We start from the raw sequence: 23,958 nt of genomic DNA on the forward strand, positions 1-23,958 counted from the left end.
CTGAGCCAGTGCATCCCCAAATCTTTTCAAGATGATCTGTGATCTGGTAACACATCTCCTGAAACTAACATTCGAGGTAGGAAGTGTGCTCTTAAACACCAAAACACTCAAAAAGGAAGAAGCAGATCTCTGTACACAAGACGGTAGTGCGATATTAGAATTTCAGAGTTCTCGACGGATTCAGGCTCCTTCTCAGAGGTCCTTGCTCGCCAAATAACTTTGCATCTGAGGAAGAGCACCACGGAAAAAACCCAACTCAACAAGAGAGCGCGTTGGTTGCTCTTGCTCTTAATGCAAGAAGCTGTTTTTTTTTTCCTCGCAATAATAATTATTAACCAGAAACAGCAGCACAGGTAGGTCGCATTTGTGATTATGTCACTTCTCTGCTTCAGCAAGGTCAATAAAAGACTCTGAAAGTAGTAAAGCAAAACTGAACTCAAAATCATATTAGGAATTCTGAGCGATATCTCCATACAGGTAATCCAACAGAACGTTGAAATATTTGAATATCATCTCTCTGTATATTGCGCTGCTTTTAACCCAGAGTAAAACTATTGGATTGAAGGAATGCTAACCGCTGGGTTAAAATGTATAGTTGTTATTTGGAGAAATCTGTAAACTCGTGATCTTATATGTTTTAAAAGACAGCACAGGAAAAAACAGTGCTGATTATTTTCCAGAGACGGAGCACTGATGACCTATCCAAGCTTATCGATAAAACCCACCCAGTGGATACTCTAGCAGAACGTCAAAGAACATTCACCTTTGTATCCAAAGAAACCACAGGAACAACATCAGGTAGCACAATAAATTCCCCTTTTAAATCTTTCCTGTAAGGTATGCTATGTGAATTCATTAAGTTAATCCTCTTATCTCTTTTGATCACGAACAAAGTATTTCTGATGGAGTGCTATGTTCAAAGATTTAATAAGCTTTACCCCTGCCAACGATTCAGCGTGAAGAATTAAAAGTTTCACAGACAAAAGCAGCTCACCACCACAGCCAATATTAAATGTACTTGCCGGTACACTATCATGTGCACTGCCTCAAAAGTGATCTCAGCAGACGTTGTTCCCTACATAAAGCTGAACGTGCCAAAGAGAATTTCTGTTGAGAAAGTCTATCTCTAAACACGTCCCGCAGCCTAACAAAAAGCGCTTTTACTGATCGTATTGCAGGTCTTAAAACAGTATCATTTGGCAGCGGTTGAATTCAAACTCATGCCCCCAGAGAGACTGGAGCCTAAAATCCAGCGCCTTAGACCGCTCGGCCACGCTACCTTCCACCAGTTCCATCTTCCTCACATTGCTGGCTTGGAAAATGCCGGGGGCTTCAGCTCTTGTCGTCAGATCTAATGATATCATGACATGTGGAAGTGACTGCACCTTCATCTTTCGAGATGCTTTCAATAGCACAAACGCTACTTTCACCGGCACAAACATAGCAATAACGAAGGAGGTGGGATTCATCCTTTGTGCTGTTTGTAGGGGCACAACTCTACGGTGATCTACTGACTTGAAGAGCAAAAATCAAAATCCTCTGCTATTACTGTTGCTTTTTTCATAGTTTCTTCAAATCCTTCATTTGAACGTAGATTTTGAAGGATATTGATGAAAATACCAGATAAATTGTGGTTTTCTTGTGATCGCCAATTTTTTTCAAATACCAGCCTTTTTTACAGTTCCTTGCGTGTTTCACAGGGTATAATAGCCCCCCCTCGCATCCTCAGCTAACATATTTTAAAATTACAATAGATTATACAGCATGCATGTTAACATTTATATTAAAATTAAAGTAAATATACCAGAATACATACAGTGCTAACCCAATAATTCTTGTCATGTTCTCCAACAAATCTGCGTTGTTATTTTAACATGTTTCAGCTGAGGGTGCAACAGGAGTATAAATGAATTTTCCCGCCAGCCGTTCAAAGACCAAATTCCATGAGTGAACATTATTTTCTCAGAAGTTGCCGGTATTGGACTTTGCCGGTGGTAATGAATTATGTCCACAACTGTTGTAGTAGTTCCTTCTTGAAATTCGACACGTGCAAAGCACTCGTAATATCATAGGTGTTAAAGTTCGCTGAGTCTATTCGAGTCATGGTGTGTATCCCTGCCTATCATTGGGAGACGGGTAGCTTTTTTACACTCAGATTCCAATCTTCAATGCTTTGTGTGAGAGCTTACATAACTTTCATTTTCTCACATTTTCTGACGACTGTTCCAAAGGGTCACCCTGTCAATTCTGAATACTTTTCAAAAATCTGCCTGCATGTTTGATTATTGTCATTTCATTTAGAAAAAGTTCAATATTGATCATAACTTAAGAAAATAATGATCACAAACAAAAAAGGGATAAAGATGCGAGTCGATCTTGAATCACAGCTGGGTGACACGGTCTTCTGTTCTGATATGGTTGTACGAGAAACAGGAGGAATCGCCAATCTCCTATAGAACATGAGTTGAATCAGGAGTGAGACATTTCGTATACTCGTGCATATGTCAACGCCTGACCTACATCGTAAAAGTAACATTAAGTTGTCAGAGACATTCATTTATATACAAACAAGAGACAGACCAAATAATAATTCTACATTAGTTCAGGTGGGTAAACCTGAACTAACTAACTAATAAACCTATTAATAATTCTACATTAACGTGTCCTACACTGATCAGACTAATTGACATGGTCTGATTCAGAGCCTGTGCAGTTCGTGCTAATTACAACAAGGACAGTTCTGAACCCTCATCACCGAACTGAGCACAAGTTCAGCTGTTCTCCAGTTTTGTTACGCATGGTTTTTCATTGCAATTGAGTTCAGAGCTGGAGCTGAACTCCAGACAGTACAGTGTGTAGCGGCGAGGCTTATTAATAAGAAAGAATTAAGTGTTCTGAGCCTTCCCAAATGAGGCCCCATTTCTCTGTTCATCTCTGTGGTGCAGCCACAGAGAAACTATTCATGCAAGATGTTTTCTTTTGATAAGGACAGCTCCCAAAGGGGGATGCACTTAGCTAAGCCTGGCTATCATGATCAATGGTCATCCATTGGCGCCTATCTGTCTAGGGAGTGCCAGTTGGACATCTGGACTGCATTACTAAGTGTCAGGACTAAGTGACTCATATCTCACCTTGATCAACCAATCAGGGACTGGTAGGGCCGAGTAACCCACGTGGGACTCTGATGCCCATGGAACTTTCAGCCAATCAATGAGCTGAAGTTCCTCCAGGTAAAAACAGGCAACACAGAGAGCCTGAGAGATTCAACGAGATTCAGTAAGATTCTGGAGAGGATTCTGTGGACTGTTCTAAAGGGAATTCAAAGGAGAATTCCAGGGCAGGACGGCCCAGGACCAGAAGGCTCCCAAGGGCAGGACATTCTCGCAGAGCGCCTCCTGACCATCCTGAGACTCAGCCCGGACAACCACGGAACGGCTAGTGTGTCCGAGTGCCAGATCCTTCCTTTGTTCTAAGAGTCTAGAGTGGAGGTTGCCAGAGAGTAACCAGCAGCAGGCCTCGTGAACAGGTCGGAACTGTGGACAGCTGAATCACTATTCAGAACCAGCTCTTCATCAGGAACGAACCGGTCTTCTTCCTGACTTGCTGGGACCCACAGTCATCTTTTCTCCTGTGCACAAACTTTGCTAGTTAAAGCCAACAGTGAGCATCAGCAGCGCACCGTCGCAAGCCGCACAGCACAGCCTGGCACGGAGCCAGAGAGCGCGGAGTGCAAAGAGTGTTTCTTTGTGCCCGCAGGAGATCTGAATCCCCAGAGATTGGATGAGTATTCAACTTCAATGCATTACAGCTCGAGAATTCAATTGTTATCCCAACCAGTTGATATCAATTTAATTCCTAAGAGTTATGTACTTGTTTCGAGTATCTAATGTAGAAGTTATAACCAAGTTCATTTATGAAACGGTCTTAATGAATGATATACTGAACGTATGTCCTCTTGATATATGTAACTCTTTGTAACTGATTGAATATATATCTTTTGTATTCTGATAACCCTCTCGATAAGATCTGTTAGGTTTACATGCATATTCTATGTATTAATAAATGTATCCTCGTGTATTAGTACCTGTGTGTGTGCGTTGTTTGAGTTATGTCGCATGGTTGGATTCTAAAGCCATCAAAAGAATCAACTTTGTGATTTACTGCTACAATTAATAATTGTCCCAGTAAATGCCCAAACCCTACAGAACTGGTGCCTTCAGAGAGCCACTATGATTACATATTTAGCGTCCCTGAACCGGTTTTCTTACAAGTGTTTTGGGTAAGTTGTCGAAATTCGCATGAGGCTGCATACAACTTACCTAAAGTGTGTTCTATAGCTTTCAGGTGGAGTTCTTTTATATAAAAGAATGTAAGTGGTATAAACGAAACAAGCCAGACGGCAGTCCAACCTACAGTATAATTTTCTGATGGAAGTCCTGACGTGTTATTCATTACGCCACTGACCCTGCTATTGTAGTGCTAAAATAAAACAAGTTTTCTACATTTATGTCTGTTTAAAAATTACTTTCTAAAAAAGACAAAGGGTTTGTGTGTCGCGCTAAAATTCCGCTTCATTTCGAATGCAAATAAAAACCATTTTGTTCCAAGAAATCATAAATTTGTCACATCCTTCATACTACTAATAAGTATACGAATAAATACTCGGAAGAAGCCGCTCAGGTATTAGAGAGATTTAAAATCAGATCGGAGGATTCAGAGTCCAGACTGCAAACCAACAGCTGACACAGGTCTTTTATAGAACCGTTTTGATTTCCTCTACTTTGTCCCCATGACGTCATTGTCCTGCTCACAGCCGAGCCCGACACACGTCTGGTTTCTGTCGCTGGGCGCTCACCCTGCAGTCCATGCGGGTCCTGATACCCCAGTACAATGACGGGGACACTAAACTGTAATCAGGTGCCGTCCTTCGGCTGAGATGTAAAACCGAGGTCCTCACTCTCTGTGATCATTCAGGAGAATGGTGGAGGGGAGTCCCCATTACCTGTAAAGCGCATTGAGTGGAGTATCCAGAACAGCGCTATATAAGTGTAAGCAATAATGATGATGATGATTATTATTATTATAATGTAAAATGCAATAAAAAAAATCAAACTTTGATTCAAAATAGATTAATGTAAAAAGTGATAAAGCTAATGCTTTTTTCAGGGCTATATCTACTTTTTTTAAAAAAAGCGAAGTCTGTCGTGATTGTGAGAGTTAGAGAATGTGTTCCAGCGGGTGCCTTCATATCATGAGCGTCAGTCTCGCCCGTAGCTGCGAGAAGGTTAAAAGCGCACAAGTGATCTGTAGACGATGTTCGGGGAAGAAATAATTCTGTTTTCAGCACAGGGAGTGAGAATGAGCTCAGCCCGGCTCCCAGCAGAATCCATTCTGGTTTGGTTACTGTTAGACTGTGCGTCTGAGGCTCTTTGGATCGCAACGTAAAAAAAACAATTGCTCACATCGTGTGACTTCCACGACAGGAAGGAAAGATATCACTTTAAAAAATCAGAACTGAAGATTTGGATCCTGGGCCTCAACTTAAAAATAAACAGAGTTTAACGACAGGAAATTGATTCCAGTTGTCAGATCACGTATACGCATACCTTAGCTTTGTGCAACAACCTGAAACTTTCAGGTACCATAAATAATATTATTGCTAAACATATGCCATTCTAATCTGCAAGCGACCAGAATATAGAATACGAATTTTTGTATAAAAATGCATTAAGTCCTGTTCTACACCTGCATGCTTTGGAAGCGCTGGCCTACCTGTATCAAAATATCAGATTGTGTTTCTGCAACATTTCGTGCATAGTACGCCATTTTATCTAAAACAGTCACAACGAGGGCTTTACATGCAGTCTGGGGTGTTTTCCCCTTCTATATTTTTGCCACTTTATATCGAACCTGTTATACTCCCAGAAGTGCACAGTAGCTTGTACTTAATAAAAATGTACAATTCACCGCTGGTATGAACAGATGTGTGCCGTGTTTGCCTTTGTAAGCATTTGTTTAAAAAATAAGTTCACAATACGATAAAAACACAGAAAGCACAAACTTTATAATACAACGATACAAAATCAATACCAAATCATTATGCCAATTAAGTAACTATCCTTTGAAAACAGAGAACACCTTTATATCTACAAAAAACTTGACATTTGTATGTATTTTTGAATTACAAAGCAGACAGTGTAGTCCCTTAATTCAAAGATCAGATCTTGGCCAAAACAAGACAATCAGACGTGGGCTGAATTCGGAACAGGAGCCTTTGCTTAGTCGATTATTGAGCTTTTGATCAATGTCTGAATAAAACGTTTTTAACTCTTTTATTAAATTACACGAAAAGCACCTTCCTTCAAGCCGGAATCGAACCAGCGACCTAAGGATTCCCTGTTGACTCCACTACAGTCCTCCGCTCTACCAACTGAGCTATCGAAGGGATGCTGTGGCATTGCTTTCTGGCACATACTGCCCAATGAAGTAAAATGTGAAATGGGTGATTTAAATCCCACTTCGACATCAAGTTTCCAACTCGTTTCCTTAGTCTCATTTACCTTGAATTTAAGCCACGAACCAGGATTCTACTGTATAAACTTCCAGGGATATTACAAAATGTTTGATGGGGCATCAATCATTCCAGGCGGAAATTGATTCCTTTTTTTTCTCGAGGGATCATATTAAACATTTCATTAGTCTTGAGAGGAGGATCACCATGAGACACAAAACAAACAGTTTCTTTCTGTCTTTATTAGAAAGTAGCGTTTGTGCTACATTAATAATATTTTCGTGGAAATAAAGAAGTTGTAAATTTTAAAAATTTATATTTGAATCGAAATGTGGTTTTGAGTTAAATATTAGCATGTTCATGTAATTAGTTTGTGTTTGTCATTAATATATATATATTGCCATGTTACTAGAATTTGTAACTGAAGTTTACTAGTTGTGTTTTTTATAATGATTAGACATTTGAATACAATATTGTATATAATGTATAATTTGAACTACATATTGTTAAGGTGTGAATAATTGTATATTTTAAGAATACATTTCTAAAACAAATCATTGGCTTTATTTACTAGTTTCTACACCTATAAAAATCTTTCTTTGATGTATAATAGACATCAAAGAAAGATGTCTATTATACATCAAAGATGAGCAGTGTGTGTCGTGTTCACAGCTGATAACTAGAAGATGTCTGGAAGAGGCAAATGCGGAAAGGGACCCGGGAAAGGAGGCGCTAAGCGTCACCATAAGGTTCTCTGTGACAACATCCAGGGAATCACCAAGCCCGCCATCCGCCGCCTGGCTCGCCGTGGGGGAGTGAAGCGGATCTCCGGGCTGATCTACGAGGAGACCCGCGGGGTGCTGAAGGTGTTCCTGGAGAACGTCATCCGCGACGCCGTCACCTACACCGAGCATGCCAAGAGGAAGACCGTCACCGCCATGGACGTGGTGTACGCGCTGAAGCGCCAGGGCCGCACCCTGTACGGCTTCGGAGGCTAAACAGGAGCGGAGCTTCACTACCGGACCCTGACGTATAAACCCAAGTGACCCAGTGACATTTGTCACTGCTGAGGTTGCTTTATGGGTCTATTTTCTATACTGTGCTGATCAATTGGAAATCAAATTGCAAAAAAGACCCGTTCCCACACCTAAGGTCAAATATTAGGAATCAAAACTGCTCGAGTGTATGGAAGCACACAGCTTTATCAAGATTTCCAAGTGCAAGATCTTTTTATTCATAAAAGACCCTATTTATGTTGTATGAGAAATATTAATATTAATACAGAATCTTTTTTCACCAAATAAATGGGCTTCCTGACTTTAAAAAGCCTTCTAGACAAATACTAAAAGAGCAAAAATTCCAGTTGGTAAATGAAATGAAAACACATACCCTACCAAACCTTGAGTACAGGCCATTCAGGATGATAATACAAAACCATTTATAATTCAACAAATAAAACCTGTCAACTGGTAATCACCACTTATCATAATAAAATAAGTAGCAATACGCAGTAGGGGACTCTTGGGTGCAAGTTAAATCCATGCAAGAAGGGGGTTTAGTGTTGTATTTCCAAATCAGATATGCAAATGAGAGATCTGGCCCAGCCAATCTCAAAGCTCCCTTGGTCTGGAATGGAGCTGCTCCCCTCTTCTAGTTATTCACACTGGAGTTAGGTTACATATTAGCACATTTCATCTAACAGTTGCTGCAGAAACAAAAACGTAAACAAATGACCTGGACTGTGACCACACCTATTAGAATGTAGTTCAACAGATAACTTGTAAACCATGTCATAAGATTTTTTTTGTTCTACAAAATATACTTTATTCCGCAAAAAAAACATCTCAAAAGGAACATCTCACACATATTAACACTCCATGTAATAAAAAACAACGGCGGAACGGAGATTGATTGCATTGGTGAAGGAGGTGTCCCTCGGCACCGCATCCGTCGCACTTTTTGGCTGCCCGGCAGGTTTTTGCCAGGTGCCCCTCTTTGTTACAGTTGTGACATCTGACGATGTCACACGTGTTCTCCTTGTGGCCGGACTGTCTGCACTTCTTGCAGAAATCCGGCATCCTGGGGTAGTAATGGTACCCCCTGTCGGCTCCGATGTTGAAGCGGGCCGGGGGGTGCTGGAAACCGTCGACGCCCTCTAGGTCCTCTTTCAGGAGGACTCGGTACTGGCGTTTGCCGTACCAGACGCCACAACTGTCCCTGATCTCCATCGGTTTGCCCACCACAGTTACATACCTCCCTAGGAACGCTGTTACCAGTTCCATTGGTACGTAGGGGTTGTATGTGAGGACTGTGATGGTCCTCTGGTTTGTCTTCCTCATAGGCCCCGGCCTGAAATCAGAGAAACGGGGGTGCTTACCTTTTTCTCTGATCATTTTCGTTGCCTTTTCATATGAGGTGACCGTGGCCATGTAGGCCTCCATGTATCTCTCTGCCTTGTTGTCTTGCAGGCAGTAGAGATCTCCGGCCACCAACTGCAGGATCCCTCTCAGGAAGGTAATGAAAAAGGATTTCGCAGTTGGCATCGTCTCTGTTTTCTTGGTCCAGTGGAACCGGATCAGTGTCTTCTTGTCTGCCATCTGGAAAGGAGAAAAAAGAAAAAAGGAGAGAAAGAGAGAGAGCAAGGTCCTGTGGAGAGGAGGGTTTAGCTGCTAAAGGAGCAGCGAGTGAGCCCTAGACTTTGTCCTTGTGGGCAAAGCCCAGCTGGGTGCAGGCGCAGGAGGAGAGAGAGAGAGGGAGCGGATAGTGCTTCCGAGTCTCGAGGAAGAAAGTAAGCACCGCGGGCAGGCCACGAGTACCTACTCCCAGCCAAGAGGCCAAGGAGGCAGAGAGAGAGAGGGAGCGGATAGCGCTTCCGAGTCTCGAGGAAGAAAGCAAGCACCGCGGGCAGGCCAAGAGTACCTACTCCCAGCCAAGAGGCCAAGGAGGTGGAGCAAGAGAAAGGGGGAGGGGAGAGGAGAGAGCAGAGAGAGAGAACGTTGCTGCCGGATCCCACCCAGCTCAGCTGCTGCTTGGCCTTAACCCCCTAGGCTCAACCTAGGGCGATACCAGCTCAAGCACTCTTCAGGATCTTCGATCGCCTTCTAGAACTTTGGAAAGACAGGAACTACGGGCATGCCACTTGAACTTGATCTTAGCCAAAAGGCCGATAAAATTGGATTCCAGCTCACTGGCCCTGCAAAACTTAGTTCAAGACTTTAAACTCTCAGACACATATAGATTTTTATATCCCACAATAGCAGGATATACACGGTCAGGGAGGAATAGCAGCTCCAGAATTGACTATTGCTTTGTCTCAGAGAGAGTGAAAGTTGTTGGGGTCACTCTTCAGCCTGTCTTCTTCTCAGATCATCAGGCTTTGGGGTGTAGAGTGGAACTCCAGGGCGGGACTGTCTTTGGCCCAGGCCTCTGGAAACTCAACACAAAGCTGCTAGAGAACGAGGGGGTAGTATCCCGCTACAAGGAGAAACTATCACAGTGGCTGTCCTTGCAGTGTCTGTACGGGTCAGTAAGAGAGTGGTGGGAGGAGGTGAAGGTGAGGACAAAGGCCTTTTTCATGGCAGAGGGAAGGAAGGCTGCTGCCAGACGGAGAAGAGTGCTAGCCAGGAAACAGAGGCAGCTGCAGCGTCTCTACACGAGACAGTGGCTTCGATGTGCTCGAGGATATCGACCCTTTTAAAAAAGGATGTCCGGAGCATAGCGGAAGAAAGTAGTCGAGGAGTGCTGTTAAGAATCAGAGTGCAGGTCTTGGAAGAAAATGAGAAGTGTACTCGCTTCTTTTTCAGGAAAGTGGTAGGCTCCAAGTCTGTCATGGAAAGTGTAGTTGATGAGGAGGGAAGAGAGAGTACAGAGCTGAGTGCTATCCTCTCCTGCATCGAGGCCTTCTTGTCACGGACGTCCAAAGGGACTAACCGTGGGGAGCAGGAGGGTGGAAAAAGACCCATATGCGTAGCGGCAAGACGGGAAAAAGGCCCGGGCTCATTAGTGCAAAGAGTTCAGGAATGCCGTATAGAAACCTGTGCCCTCAGGGAGCGGACGTGGGGCGCCCTGGTGCTAGGCGGGTCTCAGGACATCCGAACGTCAGTGCTGAGCGAGGACAGAGTGCAAGACCCGGAAATATATAGCCCAAGGGAAAGAGAGGGACAGGAAGGACAGCAGACCAGAAACTAGGGACAGGACAGAGAAGGACCGCCCTCTGGCTGCAGAGGGCGTGACACTTCTACTCAAGACTGTACAGCTCTACAGAGGTAAAGGATGAAGAAATTATTTTTTTTACCTCAAAGCTAGAAAAAGTTTTGAGTGAAGAAGATAGGGAAGTACTTGAGGGGGATTTGACAGTAGAAGAGCTGCGAGGCTATGGAGAGCTTACAGAAGGGGAAAACGGGTGCTGACAGGCTCCCTAAAGGGGCGTCTGCTTTTACTACTTGCACGAATGAAGGCAAAAAAAAGCCAATCGATGTGAACGAACGGCGCTTTACAGAGGAGTACTTCCTGACTGGATCGTTGATGAACGACAGAGGCCACTCCGACCTCTTCTCGGTTTTCTTCAATGACTTACTAAGGATTTTCTTCACATTCGACCATGCAGGGGAAGCCAGTTACACCAAAGCAAACGCAGGAAAGTGCATTTCAAGCAGAGACCAGGAGGGACTTGCTTACACCAAGAGTGGTCGGAGAATGGAACAAAGCGCCCAGCCCTGTTGCTGGAGCCGATTCTTGATGAGATCTTGGGCTCACTAAGAAGCCCCCTCTGGATGCTAATCTTTCTGTTGTTCTTGCAGGTCCTGCGCTGCTTTTGAGCCGACAGAGCTCGTCCTGGTCTGTCGGCACAGCACAATTGCAAATGATCGGCGCAGCGTACAGAATGAACGTGCGTTTGGTACAAGAGTGCATGAAGGCACCGGAAATACATTGGGAACAAATGACCGGTCGCTCAAGACCTCTGTGAAGTACAGGAGCGTGCAAAACGAGGCTGTTTCTGCAAGGTCTCGAACCAGGAACCTTTCGCGTGTTAGGCGAACATAATAGCCGCTACACTACGGAAACCTGAAGGGATCGCTGCTGGTGTCTCGCTTGCGTTTCGGGCTGAGAAAGGGACGCGTCACTTTAGGCAGGGGGCGCTGGAGAGAGGAACAAAGGGCGCGATGAAACAAAATGCCGAAACCCGGGATCTTTAGATCTTCAGTCTATCGCTCTCCCAACTACGGAAACGGTAAGAATACAGGCCCAGTGGCAGTGAGTATTCAACCTCATTGCATTACTGCTCCTAACCAGTTGATATCAATTTAATTCCTAAGGGTTATGTACTTGTTTTGAGTATCTCATGTAGAAGTTGTAAACAAGTTCAATTACGATACAGTCTAAATGAATGATATACCGAACTTATGTCCTCTTGATATGTGTAACTCTTTGTAACTGAATGAATGTATATCTTTTGTATTCTTATAACCCTTACGATAAGATCTGTTAGGTTTACATGCATATTCTATATATTAATAAATGTATCCTCGTGTATTAGTACCTGTATGAGTGTTGTTTGAGTTATATCGCATGGTTGGATTCTAAGACCATTAAAATAATCAATTTTTTGATTTACTGCCACAAAAATAATTGTACCAGTAAATGCCCAAACCCCTACAGAACTGGTGCCTCGTGAGAGCACACTACAACAGTGTGTGATCTCATGTCCCAGCCTGAGGAGCAGACAGCTAGCCTGTCTCTCAATAATACTAATAATACAGTGTGTGATTCCCTGCCCCAGCCAGGGGAACAGAAAGTGAGCCTGTCTCTCAATAATAATACAGTGTGATCTACTGTCCCAGCCTGAGGAACAGACTGTGAGCCTGTCTCTCAATAATAATAATACAGTGTGTGACCTCCTGTCCCAGCATGGGGAACAGACAGTAAGCCTGTCTCTCAATAATAATAATAAATTATGTGATCTCCTGTCTTAGCCTTAGGAACAGACAGTGATCCTGTCTCTCAATAATATTAATCCAGTGTGGGATGTCCTGTCCCAGTCTGAGGAACAGACAGTGAGCCTGTCTCTCAGTAATAATACTACAGTGTTGGATCTCCTGTCCCAGCCTGAGGAACAGTGAGCCAGACTCTCAATAATAATAATAATAATACAGTGTGATCTTCTCTCCCAGCCTGGGGAAAAGACCGTGAGCCTGTCTCACAATAATAATAATACAGTGTGTGATCTCTTGTCCCAACCTGAGGAACAGACAGAGAGCCTGTCTCTCAATAATAATACAGTGTGTTATTTCCTGTCCCAGCCTGGGGAACAGTGAGCCAGATACTCAATAATAATAATAATACAGTGTGTGATCTCCTCTCCCAGCCTGGGAAACAGTGAGTCAGACTCTCAATAATTATAATACAGTGCGTGATCTCCTGTTCCAGCCTAAGGAACAGACAGTAAGCCTCTCTCAATAATAATAATACAGTATGTGATCTCCTGTCTTAGCCTGAGGAACAGACAGTGATCCTGTCTCTCAATAATAATAATCCAGTGTGGGATGTCCTGTCCCAGTCTGAGGAACAAACAGTGATCATGTCTCTCAATAATAATAATATAGTGTGGGATCTCCTGTCCCAGCATGGGGAACAGTGAGCCGGACTCTCAATAATAATAATTATACAGTGTGATCTACTGTTCCAGCCTGAGGAACAGACAGTGAGCCTGTCTCTCAATACTAATAATACAGTGTGTGATCTCTTGTCCCAGCCTGAGGAACAGACAGTGAGCTTCTCTCTCAGTAATAATAATACAGTGTGTGTGGCAGGCGCACGACGCAAGCTTGCGTAGCGATCTGCCGGTCTGGTGTTATGCAAATGAGGCCGAATTGCGTCCCGGGACATGCTGCGAATGCGCATTGGCGACTGCAGATGTGTAGAAAACGGCGCGCTCGTTTTCTCGTTTTGCCCACCCTTTTGAGTGTTAGTGTGGCGTGTGAGTGTGCGAAAGAGTGGGCCCAGCAGGAGGCGGTGGTGTGTGGGGCGAGGAGCTGGCCTAGGCTGCGCGCTTTGTGCTATGGGTGCGGGCCGCTTGCAGGGGCTTGTACAGCTCATACTTACCTGGCAGAGGAGATACCTTGATCAGCCTGTAGGGGGAGTAGTTGGATTGTTTTTCTTTTGTTGGAAGCAGTGTTCGATTTGCGGTTTTTGAAATGGCAACCTTTGGATCCCGTAAGAATGCTGTACGTTTTGAGCTCTTGGATGACCTCTTCATGGATCGTATGCAGTTCAGCAGAAAAGTGTTACAGAAGGAACTTGGCTTTGAACCTCGGCACTTGGATTTCATCTTCGCTCTCCCAGGTCAGAAAGCATTTGAGGTTGTATTTGCTACCTATCCTCTGTTTGAACAATGCGTGGATGTGTTTGAGGCAAAAAGAGGCAAAGTTCCTGCACTTGAGAAGATCAACTTGCAGCCTCTGACACAGAGAGAGAGGAAAACGGTGCATGTTGTTATGTTCTCGGAACTGGCAAAGACGGAGGACATTCACACCTGGCTTAACCAGTACTGCACCGTCCACCATGGAACTGAGGTTAGAGATGTTGATGGTATAAAAACAGGAGCAAGGAAATTCGAGGTTCGCTTGCTACCGGACAGCGTAAATGGAGGCTTAAGGCACCTGCCCTCTACAATCCGGCTGGGCGCCTGCAATGGCTATGTGTTTTATGTGGGACAACCAAAGGTGTGTCGGCGCTGTGGTGCTGTGGGACACCTGGCATCGTCCTGCACTGTGAAATGCTGCAAGACCTGTGGCAAACAGGGACATTTAGCCTCTGACTGTTCAATGCTGCCAAAGTGCAATTTATGTGGCTCGGAAGGACACGTTTTTAAGAACTGCCCTCACGCCTACGCCAATAAACTCAAAATGAGAAAGGATGAGGCAGTGCTTGTTTCAGCCAAACCGGCCCGAAAATCCAAAGCAAACAACAAGTCAAACAAAGAACCCTTGTTGGACAAAGACTCTCAGCCTCCAGCCAGGATCAGTCCTGCTGTGGCTCCGGGGCTGGTGGAAGAGAAATCCACTACGCCCCCACAACCGCAGACTGCACCAGACAAGCACGAGGGTTTGAAAACCCCCGAGAACAGCGAGGACCCCTCCCCCACTCCTGCTCCTCAGAACGAGGGCCAGTGTGGGGCCCCCCGGTGGAGCGGGTCCAGCGAGGATACCCAGGATTCAGCGGAGCTGCTTTTCTCAGACTCTGCAAGTGCTACAGATGCCCTCCTCTCCTCCATCCAGTCCATCACGGAGGATCTGCAGCAGCTGGTGGGTGAGGGGGAAGAGGAGACTGGTGCATCGGCTGCACCCCTTTCCCCTCAGTGCTCCCAGGAGCTGGACTTGAGGAAAAGAAAAAATGACTCTGTTTTCTCCCCGAGCGAGGAGGAAGGAGAGCATGGCGATGGGGACAGCTGGAACCTCTCCACCCCTCCCTCTACCCCCTTCCTTGAAATGGACTCTGTGAACGCTTTTACTGCTGCCACCCTGATGAAGGCTCATTCAGAGGATGGCTGGCAGGAAATTGGTAAGAAGAAAAAGAAAAAGAAAAAGGTAACAGGTGAGAGCGAAGAGAAATGTGTTTTGTAAAGACTGGTTCCACTTTCTTATGTAATATGGCTCTTAACATAATTTCTCTTAACACAAGAGGTATCAATGACAGAGTTAAATGCCAGTCTGTCTTTGATTACCTCCAGCAGAGAGAGGGAGATGTGTTGATGTTGCAGGAGTGTGCTTTAGCCTATCAAGAGAGGTATAAAAGTTTTGAAGATAGGTGGGATAAAGGGCCTTCTGTTTGGTCAGGGGACAATAACAACAGAGCCTCTGGCGTGGCCATTCTTTTCAAAGGATGGGCATTCAAATTGAAAAGTATTCAGAGGGTCATAGATGGCAGGTTGCTGTGTGTGGATGTGGAATGGGGGACCGTTAACCTGCGGCTAATCAATGTGTATTGCCCTACTGACGTAGGAGGAAGGGTGGAGCTACTCAAGGCACTCTCCCCCCTATTGTTATGCAGCACAGACGTGATAGTGGGAGGGGATTTTAATTGTATCTTAGAGCACACAGACAGGCAGTCTAGCTCGCCGATAAAATTGGATTCCAGCTCACTGGCCCTGCAAAACTTAGTTCAAGACTTTAAACTCTCAGACACATATAGATGTATATATCCCACAACAGCAGGATATACATGGTCAGGGAGGAATAGCAGCTCCAGAATTGACTATTGCTTTGTCTCAGAGAGAGTGAAAGTTGTTGGGGTCACTCTTCAGCCTGTCTTCTTCTCAGATCATCAGGCTTTAGGGTGTAGAGTGGAACTCCAGGGCGGGACTGTCTTTGGCCCAGGCCTCTGGAAACTCAACACAAAGCTGCTAGAGAACGAGGGGGTAGTATCCCGCTACAAGGAGAAACTATCACAGTGGCTGTCCTTGCAGTGTCTGTACGGGTCAGTAGGAGAGTGGTGGGAGGAGGTGAAGGTGAGGACAAAGGCCTTTTTCATGGCTGAGGGAAGGAAGGCTGCTGCCAGACGGAGAGGAGTGCTAGCCAGGAAACAGAGGCAGCTGCAGCGTCTCTACACGATGCTGCACAGTGGCTTCGATGTGCTCGAGGATATCGCCCTTTTAAAAAAGGACATCCGGAGCATAGCCGAAGAAAGTAGTCGAGGAGTGCTGTTAAGAAGCAGAGTGCAGTTCTTGGAAGAAAATGAGAAGTGTACTCGCTTCTTTTTCAGGAAAGTGGTAGGCTCCAAGACTGTCATGGAAAGTGTAGTTGATGAGGAGGGACGAGAGAGAACAGAGCCGAGTGCTATCCTCTCCTGCACCGAGGCCTTCTACTCAAGACTGTACAGCTCTACAGAGGTAAAGGATGAAGATATTCATTTTTTTACCTCAAAGCTAGAAAACATTTTGAGTGAAGAAGATAGGGAAGTACTTGAGAGGGATTTGACAGTAGAAGAGCTGAGACAGGCTATGGAGAGCTTACAGAAGGGGAAAACTCCGGGTGCTGACGGGCTCCCTAAAGAATTTTATTACACCTTTTGGGATCTGCTTCAGGATCCGCTACTGCTCCTATTCGAGGAAAGCTACAAGACAGAATTGCTGCCTGACTCCTTAAGAGAAGGCACTATCTCTCTCTTGTTTAAGAAAGGAGCAAAAAATGACATAAAGAACTGGAGACCCCTCAGCCTGTTAGGCGTGGACACTAAGATCCTGTCCAAAGCCCTTTTCCTGCGCCTTCAAAATGTAGTGGCCTCACTGGTAGGGAAAGAACAGACTTGTGGGATAGCAGGACGCCTGATGAGCGACAACCTGGCCTTGTTGAGGGATGTCTGTCTGTACTCTGAGGATCGCTCCCTCCCTCTGTGCATTTTAGGTGTAGACCTAGAAAAGGCCTTTGACCGCCTAAACCGGCAGTACTTAACATCGGTACTTGAGCACATGAAGTTTGGCCCCATCATGAGAAAGTGGATTAACCTGCTGTACACAGGTAGCAACAGCAGAGTCATGGTTAATGGCAATAGATCACGCACCTTTGAAGTCTGTTCAGGGGTGAGGCAGGGCTGCCCATTATCCCCCTTGTTATTCGTTTTGGCTATGGAGCCCTTAGCCTGTGCCTTGCGCCAGGATCAGGCCATTAATGGGATACCAGTGCCTGGAAGTGGGGGAGGAGAGGTAAAGACATCTCTATACATGGATGACGTCACCCTGCTCCTCTCTGACAATGCCTCAATTAGCAGAGCTCTGCAGTGCTGTGATCGGTTCTCTTTGGCTTCCTCCGCAAAAATTAACACATCTAAGAGTGAGATTTTTTATCAGAACTGGAGGGAGCCAAAAGAAGGACATGATCTCAGGCTGCAAGAGAAGAGAATTAAGGTCCTGGGGGTGTATTTTGGAGAAGAGATGGGAACAGTAAATTGGCAGAACAAATTGCCAATCTTAAACAAAAAACTGATGCAATGGAAGGACCGAGACCTCACCATGACAGGGAAGGTGCTGGTCATCAAAGCCGAGCTCTTGCCTGTCTTGAATTTTCTGGCTTCTACCTTCCCAATCCCACACCGTGTTGCGGCGGTGCTGAGGAGATTGATGTTTCAATTTCTATGGGGTGGGAAGCAGGAAAGACTCAGAAGGGAAATAATGTACAGGCCGCTACCCTCAGGGGGGAAGTCTGTCCCAGATATTGCTACGAAGCTGCTGTGCATTTTCCTGGCCTCTGTGCTGAGAGGCTTTGCAACAGCACCTGCAGCGCGTACCTGGACTTATTTTTCCAGGCTCTGGGTAGGTAGGGAGGTGTTCAGAGTGTGGGGTGTCAGACCCAAGCTGGACATCCCACTCTCTGACACATGCCCTGCAATTTATGGGACAGTTAAAAGTTTTCTAAGATCTCACCCAATTGGCCATATTCCCCTCCGAGATGTCAGCGTCCAAAAACTGGAAGATTTCGTAGCACCCCAGAACAATAGGCAGACCCCTGTGGGCATTTTAACATCAGCCCAAACAAGGAAGGTGTGGAAACACACATCCTCTAAATTTCTGTGCAACATTCACAGAGATTTAGCCTGGAGTGTCGTCCACCAGTGCTTACCGGTACGAACTTTCTTGTACCGTAGGGGCCTCACCCCCAGCCCTCGCTGCGTTAGGGTGGGCTGCGGCGAGGAGGAGACTGTGACCCATCTCCTGTGGTCCTGCTTTTTTGCTAAGGCCTTCTGGGCCCAGTTTGAAGATTGGTTGCAGGCTCTCTCGCCCCAATTTACCCTGACCGCTGCTTTCGTTAGATACGGCATCTCTCCTGTCAAGCTTCCTCCTGACGTGTTTGACAGGATCTGGGCCGTGGTGAACAGTGGGAAAGACGCCCTGTGGAGAGTGAGGAACATGGGGCTGTTCAAAGGCATCGAGGTCCCAGTCAAGGCAGCAGGTAGCCTGGCCCTGTTCATCACCCGAGAGAACTATTACCTCAGAGATCTGTGGAGAGAAGGGAGGGAGGAAGCAGAAAATCAGTGGGAAATAGAGAGCATAGGTCAACATCTCAAGAAACTGTGAAAAACATTATCATGTTTAAATAAAGAATGTGATTTGCACCAGAAAAAAAGAAAATTGTTGCTATGTAACTGTTACCGTGTCAAAATGTAATGAGATGTGATCATATATACTGTTTTAAGTATGTATATTAATGTAAAGCTTTCTGATTTGTGATTTCCTGTATTTTTTTGTGAAAAGAAAATAAAGTTCTTAAAAATCGAAATCGGGGGAGTAGTTGCATTGTTTTCTTGTTTTGTGGAAGCGGTGTTTGTTTTGCAGTTCACGAAATGGCAACATTTGGATCCCGCAAGAATGCTGTGCGTTTTGAGCTTTTGGATGACATCTTCATGGATCGTATGCAGTTCAGCACAAAAGTGTTGCAGAAGGAACTTGGCTTTGAACCTCGGCACTTGGATTTCATCTTCGCTCTCCCAGGTCAGAAAGCATTTGAGGTTGTTTTTACTACCTATTCTCTGTTTGAACAATGTGTGGATGTGTTTGAGGCAAAAAGAGGGAAAGTTCCTGCCCTTGAGAAGATCAACTTGCAGCCTCTGACACAGAGAGAGAGGAAAACGATGCATGTTGTTATGTTCTCTGAACTGGCAAAGACGGAGGACATTCACACCTGGCTTAACCAGTACTGCACCGTCCACCATGGAACTGAGGTTAGAGATGTTGACGGTATAAAAACAGGAACAAGGAAATTCGAGGTTCGCTTGCTACCGGACAATGTAAATGGAGGCTTAAGGCACCTGCCCTCTACAATCCAGCTGGGCGCCTGCAATGGCTATGTTTTTTATGTGGGACAACCAAAGGTGTGTCGGCGCTGTGGTGCTGTGGGACACCTGGCATCATCCTGCACTGTGAAATGCTGCAAGACCTGTGGCAAACAGGGACATTTAGCCTCTGACTGCTCAATGCTGCCAAAGTGCAATTTATGTGGCTCGGAAGGACACGTTTTTAAGAACTGCCCTCACGCCTACGCCAATCAACTCAAAATGAGAAAGGATGAGGCAGTGCTTGTTTCAGCCAAACCGGCCCAAAAAGCCAAAGCAAACAACAAGTCAAACAAAGAACCCTTTCTCAGCCTCCAGCCAAGATCAGTCCTGCTGTGGCTCCGGGGCCGGTGGAAGAGAAATCCACTACGCCCCCACAACTGCAGACTGCACCAGAAAAGCACGAGGGTTTGAAAACCCCCGAGAACAGCGAGGACCCCTCCCCCACTCCTGCTCCTCAGAACGAGGGCCAGTGTGGGGCCCCCCGGTGGAGCGGGTCCAACGAGGATACCCAGGATTCAGCCGAGCTGCTTTTCTCAGACTCTGCAAGTCCTACAGATGCCCTCCTCTCCTCCATCCAGTCCATCACGGAGGATCTGCAGCAGCTGGTGGGTGAGGGGGAAGAGGAGACTGGTGCATCGGCTGCACCCCATTACCCTCAGTGCTCCCAGGAGCTGGACTTGAGGAAAAGGAAAAATGACTCTGTTTTCTCCCCAAGTGAGGAGGAAGGAGAGCATGGCGATGGGGACAGCTGGAACCCCTCCACCCCTCCCTCTACCCCCTTCCTTGAAATGGACTCCGTGAACGCTTTTACTGCTGCCACCCTGATGAAGGCTCATTCAGAGGATGGCTGGCAGGAAATTGGTAAGAAGAAAAAGAAAAAGAAGAAGGTAACAGGTGAGACAGAAGAGAAATGTGTTTTGTAAAGACTGTTTCCACTTTCTTATGTAATATGGCTCTAAACATAATTTCTCTTAACACCAGAGGTATCAATGACAGAGTTAAATCCCAGTCTGTCTTTGATTACCTCCAGCAGAGAGAGGGATATGTGTTGATGTTGCAGGAGTGTGCTTTAGCCTATCAAGAGAGGTATAAAAGCTTTGAAGATAGGTGGGATAAAAGGCCTTCTGATTGGTCAGGGGACAATAACAACAGAACCTCTGGCGTGGCCATTCTTTTCAAAGGATGGGCATTCAAATTGAAAAGTATTCAGAGGGTCATAGATGGCAGGTTGCTGTGTGTGGATGTGGAATGGGAGACCGTTAACCTGCGTCTAATCAATGTGTATTGTCCTACTGACGTGGGAGGAAGGGTGGAGCTACTCAAAGCACTCACTCCCCTATTGTTATGTAGCACAGACGTGATAGTGGGAGGGGATTTTAATTGTATCTTAGAGCACACAGACAGGCAGTCTAGCTCTCCGATAAAATTGGATTCCAGCTCACTGGCCCTGCAAAACGTAGTTCAAGACTTTAAACTCTCAGACACATATAGATGTATATATCCCACAACAGCAGGATATGCATGGTCAGGGAGGAATCAGAATTGACTATTGCTTTGTCTCAGAGAGAGTGAAAGTTGTTGGGGTCACTCTTCAGCCTGTCTTCTTCTCAGATCATCAGGCTTTAGGGTGTAGAGTGGAACTCCAGGGCGGGACTGTCTTTGGCCCAGGCCTCTGGAAACTCAACACAAAGCTGCTAGAGAACGAGGGGGTACTATCCCGCTACAAGGAGAAACTATCACAGTGGCTGTCCTTGCAGTGTCTGTACGGGTCAGTAGGAGAGTGGTGGGAGGAGGTGAAGGTGAGGACAAAGGCCTTTTTCATGGCTGAGGGAAGGAAGGCTGCTGCCAGACGGAGAAGAGTGCTAGCCAGGAAACAGAGGCAGCTGCAGCGTCTCTACACGAGACAGTGGCTTCGATGTGCTCGAGGATATCACCCTTTTAAAAAAGGATGTCCAGAGCATAGCGGAAGAAAGTAGTCGAGGAGTGCTGTTAAGAAGCTGAGTGCAGTTCTTGGAAGAAAATGAGAAGTGTACTCGCTTCTTTTTCAGGAAAGTGGTAGGCTCCAAGTCTGTCATGGAAAGTGTAGTTGATGAGGAGGGAAGAGTGAGTACAGAGCTGAGTGCTATCCTCTCCTGTATCGAGGCCTTCTTGTCACGGACGTCCAAAGGGACTAACCGTGGGGAGCAGGAGGGCTGAAAAAGACCCATATGCGTAGCGGCGAGACGGGAAAAAGGCCCGGGCTCATTAGTGCAAAGAGTTCAGGAATGCCGTATAGAAACCTGTGCCCTCAGGGAGCGGACGTGGGGCGCCCTGGTGCTAGGCGGGTCTCAGGACATTCGAACGTCAGTGCTGAGCGAGGACGAGTGCAAGACCCTGAAATATTTAGCCAAGGGAAAGAGAGGGACAGGAAGGACAGCAGACCAGAAACTAGGGACAGGACAGAGAAGGACCGCCCTCTGGCTGCAGAGGGCGTGACACTTCTACTCAAGACTGTACAGCTCTACAGAGGTAAAGGATGAAGAAATTCATTTTTTACCTCAAAGGTAGAAAACGTTTTGAGTGAAGAAGATAGGGAAGTACTTGAGGGGGATTTGACAGTAGAAGAGCTGAGAGGCTATGGAGAGCTTACAGAAGGGGAAAACTCCGGGTGCTGACAGGCTCCCTAAAGGGGTGTCTGCTTTTACTACTTGCACGAATGAAGGCAAAAAAAAGCCAATGGATGTGAACGAACAGAGCTTTACAGAGGAGTACTGCCTGACTGGATCGTTGATGAACGACAGAGGTCACTCCGACCTCTTCTCGGTTTTCTTCAATGACTTACTAAGGATTTTCTTCACATTCGACCATGCAGGGGAAGCCAGTTACACCAAAGCAAACGCAGGAAAGTGCATTTCAAGCAGAGACCAGGAGGGACTTGTTTACACCGAGAGTGGGCGGAGAATGGAACAATGCGCCCAGCCCTGTTGCTGGAGCCGATTCTTGATGAGATCTTGGGCTCACTAAGAGGCCCCCGCTGGATGCTAATCTTTCTGTTGTTCTTGCAGGTCCTGCGCTGCTTTTGAGCCGACAGAGCTCGTGCTGGTCTGTCGGCACAGCCCAATTGCAAATGATCGGCTCCGCGTACAGAAGGAACGTGCGTTTGGTACAAGAGTGCATGAAGGCACCGGAAATACATTGTCAACAAATGACCGGTCGCTCAAGACCTCTGTGAAGTACAGGAGCGTGCAAAACGAGGCTGTTCCGCCCAGTCTCGAACCGGGGACTTTTCAGGTGTTAGGCTGACATGACAGGCGCTACACTACGGAAACCTGCAGGGACTGCTGCTGCTGTCTCGCTTGCGTTTCAGGCTGAAAAAGGGAAGCGTCACTTTAGGAAAGGGGTGCTGCAGAGAGGAACAGAGGGCTCAATGAAACAAAACGCTGAAACCCGGGATTGAACCAGGGACCTTTAAATCTTCAGTCTAACACTCTCCACACCCACCTGCTCCAGCCTTCCTGTGTTGCGGCATGAGCGCACCAAGAGTAGCGGGAGAGTGTTGCAGGAACGTCACTCAGAAGGAAAGCCACCCAGCTGTACCCTCTGAGCTCTGTCCAGCGCATCTTCATCGCATGGCCTGCGACGGGCAGGAAACAATTAATAATAATAATAATTAATAATTGCTTACACTTATATAGCGCTTTTCTGGACACTCCACTCAAAGCGCTTTACAGGTAATGGGGTCTCCCCTCCACCACCACCAATGTGCAGCATCCACCTGGATGATGCGACGGCAGCCATAGTGCGGCAGAACGCTCACCACACATCAGCTATTAGTGGGGAGGAGAGCAGAGAGTAATGAAGCCAATTCATAGATGGGGATTATTAGGAGGCCATGATTGGTTAAGGCCAATGGGAAATTTGGCCAGGACGCCGGGGTTATACCCCTACTCTTTTCGAGAAACGCCCTGGGATTTTTAATGACCACAGAGAGTCAGGACCTCGGTTTTACGTCTCATCCGAAGGACGGCACCTGTTTACAGTATAGTGTCCCCATCACTATACTGGGGCATTAGGACCCACATGGACCACAGGGTGAGCGCCCCCTGCTGGCCCCACTAACACCTCTTCCAGCAGCAACCTTAGTTTTTCCCAGGAGGTCTCCCATCCAGGTACTGACCAGGCTCACACCTGCTTAGCTTCAGTTGTTCTGTTCTTCAATTAGCAAGAACAGAACAACACCCCATGGGTGTCTCATGACCACACCTTAGGTTGTGACACGTGCAGGTGTGAGGGGTTGCCGGGCTACTTTGGAGCAGAGCTTGGGCGGAGGGGGGGCGGGAAAGCAGACAAAGAGGTGACACCTCAAGGTCTGCACGATCACAGCTCTCCACCGCCCCAGGCTTCCGCTCGATAAGCTACTGGACACACCCGCCCCTCCTCACACAGACCGTGGAAAAGCCCCCGAGTGGGAGGGCTCTCTCTTCCTCCCAGGAGCTCTTGGACACGACGCACAGACAGAGCGCGGGGAGCCGCCGCCTGCAAACACGGCTCCAGGCAGGACTCCACTCCGCAGGAGCCGCAGAGCAGAGCAGAGCAGAGCAGAGCAGAGCAGAGGAGATGGGGGCAGCTTAGCTCCAGTGCAG

The 23,958-nt window shown here is 46.4% G+C and overlaps 1 protein-coding gene and 2 non-coding genes across 3 annotated transcripts; 1 reads left to right on the forward strand and 2 right to left on the reverse strand.

The window, feature by feature from the left end:
* Nucleotides 1-6,357: 6,357 nt before the first annotated feature.
* On the reverse strand, nucleotides 6,358-6,445 carry trnay-gua (transfer RNA tyrosine (anticodon GUA)). Its single transcript is given in 2 exon segments — nucleotides 6,358-6,393; nucleotides 6,409-6,445. It is a non-coding gene; the product is annotated as a tRNA-Tyr (tRNA).
* Nucleotides 6,446-7,197: 752 nt separating this feature from the next.
* LOC138242428 (histone H4-like) lies at nucleotides 7,198-7,509 on the forward strand. The gene has a single exon (XM_069197909.1). The coding sequence runs from the start codon at nucleotides 7,198-7,200 to the stop codon at nucleotides 7,507-7,509; it is 312 nt and encodes a 103-aa protein (XP_069054010.1).
* Nucleotides 7,510-7,815: 306 nt separating this feature from the next.
* Nucleotides 7,816-7,873, reverse strand: LOC138243845 (U7 small nuclear RNA). The gene has a single exon (XR_011192463.1). It is a non-coding gene; the product is annotated as a U7 small nuclear RNA (small nuclear RNA).
* Between the last annotated feature and the right edge of the window lie 16,085 nt (nucleotides 7,874-23,958).

Source organism: Lepisosteus oculatus, chromosome 14 (assembly GCF_040954835.1).
Source record: "Lepisosteus oculatus isolate fLepOcu1 chromosome 14, fLepOcu1.hap2, whole genome shotgun sequence".
NCBI classification, from domain to species: domain Eukaryota; kingdom Metazoa; phylum Chordata; class Actinopteri; order Semionotiformes; family Lepisosteidae; genus Lepisosteus; species Lepisosteus oculatus.

Bases quoted from the DNA above. Each gene is read 5' to 3' on its own strand.
- LOC138242428 (XM_069197909.1), top strand. From the start codon at position 7,198: ATGTCTGGAAGAGGCAAATGCGGAAAGGGACCCGGGAAAGGAGGCGCT.